Here is a 9,866-nt window from a genome sequence, read left to right on the forward strand (position 1 = left end):
GTAACTCAGTAAAATTGTTGAAATTGAAGTTGTTGCATGTTGCATTTATATTTTTGTTCAGTATATTTTTGTTCAGTATACATTTTAGATACAGGTTATTAAGCCAAATCAATTGGTTTGAGAATAATACAATCATATGACAGAATATTAGCACATTATTATCCTTTTTTTAACATACCCATTGCACATCTTGCAATCAACATAGAATTTTTGTGAAACTGCTGGAGTTAGAGACCAATGGAAAGACAGTTAAAATATGACATGAAACAGCACCATCTGCTGGTCAAACAAACAATATGGAAACCATAAGTAAGTACTGTTTGCAATAGTACAGTAAAGTAAGCTATATCTTACCAAAGGTTTTACGGCTTATAAATTGTCTATTTTTCTTTCTTTTTATACACAAAAACACAATAAAGGCACATTATTATAAAAAAACTAAAAACAAAAACATTTATTTGTAACCAGAGCGGTGCGCGATATTTGAAATATTACCAATATAGGCCTACAGGTCCAGCAGTACATGTTTTGTTAATTAACCTATCGTGACAGCCTTACATGAAAAACTGTTGAGCGCAGCACCCCAAAAGCATCTGCTGTCACTGCTAGATTTCCTGTATGTGCAAGTTCCAGATGTGCTTCTGGTATTTCCTGTCCGACATCCTCCAAGAACACTCAGCTTCAGCTCGTTAGACTACTTTTCCACAACACTCTAGTCAGGCCCACTTGAATCTACCATGAAGAAAAACATGTATTTTCTTGATTTTCTTCACAACATTGTGATAAATACAAGATTATAAGACGAAGACAAAGGAATAGGCAAATAAACAAATGCTACACTCTGTTATTCAACCAGGACTTTGGTGTAGCCATGAAAAGGCACATTATGACTTTATCCAGCCAGCTCACACTGGTGTCATAGCAGTGGAGGCTTTGGTAAACATCACTGGGAGGATCATCTCTCGCAGGTGGCCATGGCTCAGAGTTATCGTGGGGTCAGACTTCTGTTATCCGAATTTACGAAGATATTGTCCTGTTCCCTGACATCAACTTCCACACAGGAAACCTCAAATGGGGGTGACACCATAGGCCTCTTTGTACGGTTAGTGGGCGTACCCTAAAGCGAACACTTTATAATACCACCCAGGATCTGTCCGTCCTGTCTCGCATCACATGATGCCATACAACCCACCAGCAGGAGATATGAAAGATGAATGGAGACAAAAAGAGTCAGATGCCCAGATGGCCCAGTGGACATGTGGTAAAGAGAGAGGCACTGCAGGGCTGAAACATTACTCATAGATCTCATTCTCCACCCATCCAGTCTCGTTGAGATAGTGCCGACCCTGGTTTTGGCAGGCCTCATAGATATCATTGGTCACAAAGCCACTCTCTGTCACTGTCTCCTTGTTTGAAACATTCTCGTAATCATCACAATGGGAATCAAAAGAGGAGGCACAGAAGGACATCTTCTTGATTGATTCAGGTGCCATGCTCTCCAGATCGGCTGGTTGAAGCTTGGTGATGTCCCGGTAGGCGTAGGGTCCTTGGATGTTGCAAGCCGCAGTGGACATTGTACCCCATTGCTCTTGCTTAGGGTAGCGGTCCGTTTGAGACTTTCTCCTGAATAAAGACAGTTACACTATCAGTTACAGACGGCTTGTTGCGAGCCACAAACACCTCCATCATTGCTTATTTCAAGTACGGCATTTAAACCTCAAAACAAAACATCTCTGAAGGCTATCTTATGCTCTGTGATGTCTGATGTTGATTATGTTTCACAAGCCCTCTTGCAAGCTTCCTCTGTTTTGCCCCTCTTATCTGTGTCATTTTTTACTTATAGATTCTTTTTTACATACTTTTAAATAATGTTAGGTGACCTTGACAGGTGCCTAACGTACAAAAACGTATTATTACCTGTTATTATTCAATGAAGCGAACAAGTATTACCTTTTGGCAGCCCGTTTATAGCAGAAGACTCCTGTAGCCACAAGCAGCAGCAGTAGAATAGGGATAGTAGCAAATAGAATGTAGGAGACATACAGGGCATTATCTGAAAGAGATACTGCAGGGAGAAAAAAAACACCAGAGGTAAGACAATGGCATTATAGCCTGGTTCCAGATCTGTTTGCGCTATCATGTCAACTCCTTGTCACTCATTGTCAATGAAAAGGAGCTGACGTGATAGCACAAACACACAGATCTGGGACCAGGCTAATGACAGTAAGTTGGCACCTCACTATGAATACTTTAGGAAAGAAACTTTTGAACATAAATGAGGAGATCATTTATTGTATTTGGGACACAATTAAGCAATAAGGCATGAAGGGGTGTGGTATATGGCCCATATACCACGGCTAAGGGGTGTTCTTACCCAAAACGCAATGCGGAGTGCCTGGACACAGCCCTTAGCCGTGGTATATTGGCCATATATCACAAACCCCAGAGGTGCCTTATTGCTATTATAAACTGGTTACCAATGTAATTAGAGCAGTAAAAACAAATGTTTTGTCCTACCCATGGTATACGGTCTGATATACCATGGCTGTCAGCCAAATCAGCATTGAGGGCTCGAACCACATGGGTTATAATGTACAATATTTCATAACCAAGGATCAAACTCGATAGACATGAAGAGTGCATATTTTTTACCTGATGATTCAGACAGTCCTAGTTTTGTCTTCTCATCACTCACTTTAGCTGACGGGAGGATTGGTATTAAAGATATAATTGGGGAAACTGGAAAATAGATCATGAGCAAAACTTGTAAATATAGACACTGTAAATTGGATTGATATACAAAAATGTCATATTGCCCAAATAAATGTGCAGACCAAAAATAAGCAACATTTGTCTTCGCCAGAGAAGAAAGATTGAGCATGTGTGATGCAGCAATGTGTAAACAAGTACAGTATGACTAATACGCAAATAAACTCTCTAGGAATAAACTCAATCAGAGCAACAATTTCAAGCAGCTTCACTGGTAATATGTAACTGTACTATAGCCTACTGTATTTGTCATGCATAGCCTCTATTATCTGGTAAGAGGATTGATTCAATGACACTGATGAAGTTTTTATGTTCGATTACATTCTCTCCTATTATATCATATTGTGATTCATAAATCTTTACCACTAGATGTCATCCTATACATAGACACTTCGGAGATTGAGAATGGTGATGTCATAACAATGTCCAAGCTGTTGATCTCAGTATCAACAAATCACTCATCTCAAGGGTTCACATATTTGACCTTAAAAAAATCTAAATGTTAGTTGCAGGGGTGGGTTTACCTGTGTATAATGAATTCCACACCACAGTAAACACTGGTAACTTTTCTGTAAGAGAGAGAAAGAGACAATCGTCAGCTGCAAAAGAATATGGACTATATTGACTGTGAATTATATTTTCTATGGTTCCTTGTTGATCAACTGGTATTCAATAAAAATCATACCATACAATATGATCTCCTTCAGCGGAAATAAACTACAGGATTGAGATAGGATAAATGTAATGTAACATTGCCGAATTCGTTAGTGCACACTGTTGCATTCCGTAACAACAACAAAAATTGTCAACAAAAACGAGAGAATCTAATTGGACAAATCCAGGTAGTCCCTCCCTGTTTAGGTCCCTTTCTTTACATTTGCTGTCCTTTGAATACAACCCTTTTAACCTGTTCATGTCTAAATATGGACACTAACAAGGACACCGGGCCATGTTCAGCAGGGCACAATGTTGTGGAACGTTCAGATAGAAAAACATGATGTGAAACAAACATAACTCTCTGACATGTAGAATAACAAATCATGTCAACTCTACTCATAACAATTCTATCTGCAATGTTCCACAACGCGTTTCTCTACTCAGAACGTGTCCAGGGTACAGTTCACCTTCGGAGTACTTGCAGACAAAATTGTTCCTGGTGTTGCAGTTGTCATCGTTCCACTGGAACATGAAGCGCCCCCCTTCGTCGGGGGGGGCAGAGGGCTGGTGGTACAGCACCACACACATCTCGTTGCCACACGATGGCTCGTCCCAATGCCAGTTTCTGCAACAAGCGTGTTTTCCATAGGTCAACAACTTTATCAGAGATCCTCTGATAGTCAACAGCATGCCTCTGAAAATGGACTCTCATCCTACTGATACCCAGTGTTGGGGAGTAGTGAACTATGTAGTTCAACTAGTAATTGAACTACATTTTGCAGTAGCTTGGTGGTAGTTGAACTAAATTCAAATCAAGGTAGTGTTTTCAGTAGTTAATCACTTTTGCCATGTAGTGGTGTAGCTAACTACTGGAACTACACAATACTCTTTTTGCAATCCTTTCTTCGGCCTCAGACCTGCCTAATTCTCCCTGGAAGCATTTTATTTTGTGATTAATAGGGTAAATGACACATTCTGTTAACATCTGACAACGGTGATGTGTTCTTGCAACTTCTCGTCTATGACATTTCAGATTTACATGTGATAATTCTTCATGAAGTAGTTTGGAGGAAGTGAACTACTTTTTCAAAGTAACTTTAGTTAAGTCAATTATATTTTTTGAGGGTACCTTTAGTGTAGATTAACTTCTTTCAGTGTGAAGTAATTGGTAGCTTGGTCAACTATATTTCAGAGTAGCTTTCCTAACACTGCCAATACCACAACATTTATGATAATACAAATTGTACCGATAAAATAGCAATGACCCTCAAAGCATGTAGACACCAACATATGTTAATCCCTGATGCTCTTGGATGACTCTCAGATTACTGTGAGTCATGTGAGGCATCTCTATGGCCCTGTATTTTCCTGTGGTGTGCATGCCAACAGCTGCAGGGATCTCCAAGACTTTTTGCTACAGGGATCTCCTAGACTTGAAACCAAAGTAAAACACAAGAACACCTGAATCTGGCCTTGCTGCCATCCAGCCAGTAGTACTGCGAAGGGCATCCTATGGTAGTCACCCAGTGGCGTGGGCTTCTGTGCAACCCGATCCAGAAGTCCCCATCAGTGGTCTGCAACTGCTGGATGAACCTCTCGACCAGACGCTGCTCATTGTCAGTCTCAATACTGAGGAGCTCTGCCCCATCCGTCCTGCAGGCTTTCCTGGCATCATCGAAGGTCATCCTCCGCCGTGGGTCCTGGAAGTAGTTGATCCTGTAGCAGGGTCGCTCTGTGCCACGCCGGCAGATCCTCTGGCCTACAGTGCATCGCATTGGAAAACAAGAAATTGCAAATCAAGAATGCCAAATCAAATTGCAAATTCAATTGGAAAATTGCAAATCTAAACATGGGTAATAAATAACGTCAAATCAGAATGGTAATTCAGTGGAATTAACATTGCAAGTTGTTATGTAAACTGTGAGGACATAAGGCACATGTATTAGCCTACATGGATTACATGATAATGGGCCTATGTGCAAGATCTCTTGATTTTATGTAGACCTATTGCCATAAGCTTAAGAAACGTTGTATTGTTTTTCATAAGTGCTTGCATGTAGCACTATGAATAGGCTGTATGTTATTATTTATTTATTTATTTTCCCTGTCTTATTTTCTTTATTAGGGCCTTTATTAATAATGTTGCAAACCACAGTGAATAAGCTGTAAAGTAATATGGCCCACCTTGATTTTTGCACCACCTTCAGGCTATTACATACCACATTGGTCTTCTAAATCTGTAGCCTACTTCTGAGCATAATGGCCCATCTCAAAACGAATCATAGGTTCCCAACACACAAACCAAAACAAAAAGTCTGCTCTTGGGCAATGTCTAGGCCTATTGAAGAGAAATATTGCAGTGACTGTTTTTGCCATCTAGCTTACAAAAACACTCGATTTTGGGTGACATTTGAAGTTTCTATTTAAACATTTTAACGATCCAAAATCGTTCTTCTTTCGTTGGGTACTACATAATAAGATTTTTTTCGCACGATCAAAAAAAGCGCAATATTGCAATGCATTAGATAACCTTTGGTTAATCATACAGTTACCTTTTGACAACGGGCTTTGATAAGTTTGACATTGTTTCCCTGTCAACACTCACCATTGTGTTCAAATTGGGTGAATCCTAGGTGGCAGAAAACGGCGAGAACGGTCCCGAGCAGTTTAACAAAATCCATTTCTTCATCTTCAGTAAACTTTCGTGTAAATTCGAGAAAATTCGTAACCGTCCGTCAAAGCCAGAGAGAGGGGAAACGTCGTATATGGTCCAATCAGAATTAGGTCGAAGTATTGTTGCAGGATCCGGTAAAGCGTTTTTAAACCCCTCTCACTGCGAATGGCTCATTATTTTGAGTAAATCCGTCGAAGATAAAAGTTTAAAGGAGGAATGCTTGTCATACCTTGCTATGTTTTTTTCCACTCATAGGCATAATGAAATTAGGCTACTCCATGCTGCACCCACACAATAATCTAATCAAAGTCACATTTATTTGATAAGAATGGAAGAGAGACTGAATAGATGTCTTTGAGTGATATGCTATACTGAGCACGAGAAATGTACATGGGATTGTACAACGGTTTAGCAAAAGTCTATTTCATACACGCACAGGCACGCGCGCGCACACACACACACACACACACACCACTTTCATTGAATATCAAACATTCATATACAAATGTTCCTACTATTATAACCTAGATCTACTGTGTGCCGGGGGAAAGATTTGACAACCAGGGCTGGAAATAAGAAATAAAACACTTGAGAGAAAAATTGGGAATTAATTATGTAAAGGTCAAGTATTAGCCTGGGGAGAAGATTGTGTTCTTTCACTTGAGGAAATTAGGAAATTCTAGGGCCGGGTGGTAGGTGTTAATTTAGCCAGTAATGAGGCTACAACATAGAACACTTTGGTGAGACTGTGTTCCAGGCAGCAAACTCCAGACAATACAAGATGTTTTTTTGTGAGGTTGTTTTGTGATTACCGACTGCAAGATGGCGCTGACAGAGATGGTCGCCTCGCTTTGAGTCCTTTGAAAACTATGCAGTATTTTGTTTTTTAAAAAGTATTATTTCTTACATTGTTAGCCCAGAAAACAATGTCAAGTTTCCTACATTACGACCTGAAATACGACTTTCCTGAAGCGGATCCTTTGTTCGGATCCCCACCCGGGAGATCCCCACCTCGCTGAGCCAAAACAACGTCGCCACAGAAGAGGCAGACGGAGCGGCCTCCTGGTCAGGCTCCGTAGGCGTGCACACCACCCATCGCTTCCGAGTATACTACTCGCCAATGTCCAGTCTCTTGACAACAAGGGTAGACGAAATGGGTTGCCTTCCAAAGAGACATCAGAGATTGTAACATTCTCTGTTTCACAGAAACATGGCTCTCTCGGGATATGTTGTCGGAGTCGATTCAGCCACCGGGCTTCTTCAAGCGTCGTGCCGACAGAGATAAACACCTCTCTGGGAAGAAGAAGGGCGGGGGTGTATGCTTCATGATTAACGACTCATGGGGCAATCATATTCAACATACAGGAATTCAAGTCCTTCTGCTCATCCGACCTAGAATTCCTTACAATCAAATGCAGGCCATATTATCCCCCAAGACAATTCTCGTCAGTTATCGTCACAGCTGTGTATATAACCCCTCAAGCAAACACCACGACGGCCCTCAATAACTTCATTGGATTCCATGTAAACTGGAAACCATATATCCTGAGGCTGCATTTATTGTAGCTGGGGATTTTAACAAAGCAAATTTGAGAACAAGGCTAACTAAATTCTATCAGCATATTGATTGCAGCACTCGCGCGGGCAATACACTCGATCACTGCTACTCTAACTTCCGCTATGCAACAAGGCCCTCCCTCGCCCTCCTTTCAGCAAATCCGACCACGACTCCATCTTTCCATTACCGTTCTATAGGCAGAAACTCAAACAGGATATACCCGTGACTAGAACCATTCGACGATGGTCTGACCAATCGCAATCCACACTTCAAGATTGCTTTGATCACGCGGACTGGGAAATGTTCCGGGCAGCCTCAGAGAATAACATCGATCTATACGCTGACTGTGTGAGTGAGTTTATAAGGAAGTGCATTGGAGATGTTGTACCCACTGTGACTATTAAAACCTACCCTAACCAGAAACCGTAGATGGATGGCGGAATTCACGCAAAACTGAAAGCGCGAACCACCGCATTTAACCATGGAAAGAGGACTGGGAATATGGCCGAATAAAAACAGTGTAGTTATTCCCTCCGCAAGGCAATCAACCAAGCAAAATGTCGGTATAGGGACAAAGTGGAGTCGCAATTCAATGGCTCAGACACATATGTGGCAGGGTCTACAGGAAATCACGAACTACAAAAACGAAAACCAGCCACATTACGGACACCGATGTCTCGCTTCCAGACAAACTAAACACCTTCTTTGCCCGCTTTAAGGATAATACAGTGTCACCGTCGCAGCCCGCTAACAAGGACTGCAACCCCCCCTCCTTCTCTGTGGCCGACGTGAGTAAGACAGTTAAACGTGTTAACCCTTGCAAGGTTGCTGGCCCAGAAGGTATCCTTATCCGCATCCTCAGAGCACGTGCAACAACGACGAGACGGCCTACAGGGAGGAGGTGAGGGCCCTTGGAGTGTGGTGTCAGGAAAACAACCTCACACTCAACTTCAACAACACAAACAAAGGAGATGATCGTGGACTTCAGGAAACAGCAGAGGGAGCACCCCCCTATCCACATCGATGGGACAGTAGTGGAGAAGGTGGAAAGTTTTAAGTTCCTCTGCGTACACATAACGGAAAAAAATGAAACTGAAATGGTCCACCCACACAGACAGAGTGGAGAAGAAGGCGCAACAGCGCCTCTTCAACCTCAGGAGGCTGAAGAAATTTGGCTTGTCACCAAAAACACTCACAGATGCACAATCGAGAGCATCCTGTCGGGCTGTATCACCGCCTGGTACGGCAACTGCTCCGCCCACAACCGCAAGGCTCTCCAGAGGGTAGTGAGGTCTGCACAACGCATCACCGGGGGCAAACTACCTGCCCTCCAAGACACTTACACCAGCCGATGTCACAGGAAGGACAAAAAGATCATCAAGGACATCAACCACCCAAGCCACTGCCTGTTCACCCCGCTATCATCCAGAAGGCGAGGTCAGTACAGGTGCATCAAAGCTGGGACCGAGAGACTGAAAAACAACTTCTATCTCAAGAACATCAGACTGTTAAACAGCCATCACTAACATTGAGTGGCTGCTGCCAACATACTGACTCAAATCTCTAGCCACTTTATTAATACAAAATTGGATGTAATAAATGTATCACTAGTCACTTTAAACAATGCCCCTTTATATAATGTTTACATAACCTCCATTACTCATCTCATATGTATATACTGTACTCTATACCATCTACTGCATCTTGCCTATGCCGTTCGGCCATCGCTTCCATATATTTATATGTACATATTCTTGATCATTCCTTTACACTTGTGTGTGTAACGGATGTGAAATGGCTAGCTAGTTAGCGGTGGTGTGCGTTAGCAGCCTTTCAGTCGGTTACGTCACTTGCTCTGAAACCTAGAAGTAGTGGTTCCCCTTGCTCTGCAAGGGCCGTGGCTTTTGTGGAGCGATGGGTAACGACGCTTCGTGGGTGACTGTTGTTGATGTGTGCAGAGGGTCCCTGGTTTGCGCCCGTGTCGGGGCGAGGGGACGGTCTAAAGTTATACTGTTACATGTGTATAAGGTAGTTGTTGTGAAATTGTTAGATTACTTGTTAGATATTACTGCATGGTCGGAACAAGAAGCGCAAGCATTTCCCTACACTCGCATTAACATCTGCTAACCATGTGTATGTGACCAATACATTTGATTTGATTTGATTTGACCAGCTGGCTGGTGTGTTTACGGACATATTCAAATCGCT

The 9,866-nt window shown here is 42.1% G+C and overlaps 1 protein-coding gene across 1 annotated transcript; it reads right to left on the reverse strand.

The window, feature by feature from the left end:
• Positions 1-29: 29 nt before the first annotated feature.
• Positions 30-6,441, reverse strand: laynb (layilin b). The gene is made up of 7 exons (XM_055879424.1): positions 6,032-6,441; positions 4,888-5,185; positions 3,894-4,051; positions 3,294-3,338; positions 2,653-2,739; positions 1,951-2,065; positions 30-1,623 (listed from the first exon to the last, which is right to left on the reverse strand). The coding sequence occupies exons 1-7, from the start codon at positions 6,105-6,107 to the stop codon at positions 1,293-1,295; spliced, it is 1,110 nt and encodes a 369-aa protein (XP_055735399.1). The 5' UTR covers positions 6,108-6,441; the 3' UTR covers positions 30-1,292.
• Between the last annotated feature and the right edge of the window lie 3,425 nt (positions 6,442-9,866).

Source organism: Salvelinus fontinalis, chromosome 24 (assembly GCF_029448725.1).
Source record: "Salvelinus fontinalis isolate EN_2023a chromosome 24, ASM2944872v1, whole genome shotgun sequence".
Taxonomy (NCBI): Eukaryota; Metazoa; Chordata; class Actinopteri; order Salmoniformes; family Salmonidae; genus Salvelinus; species Salvelinus fontinalis.

Coding starts and splice junctions, on each gene's coding strand:
- laynb (XM_055879424.1), bottom strand. CDS start 6,107: ATGGATTTTGTTAAACTGCTCGGGACCGTTCTCGCCGTTTTCTGCCAC. Junction 2,740..3,293: donor GTGGAATTCATTATACACAG/GTAAACCCACCC, acceptor TCTATTTTCCAG/TTTCCCCAATTATATCTTTA. Junction 2,066..2,652: donor AGGACTGTCTGAATCATCAG/GTAAAAAATATG, acceptor TTCTCCCTGCAG/TATCTCTTTCAGATAATGCC.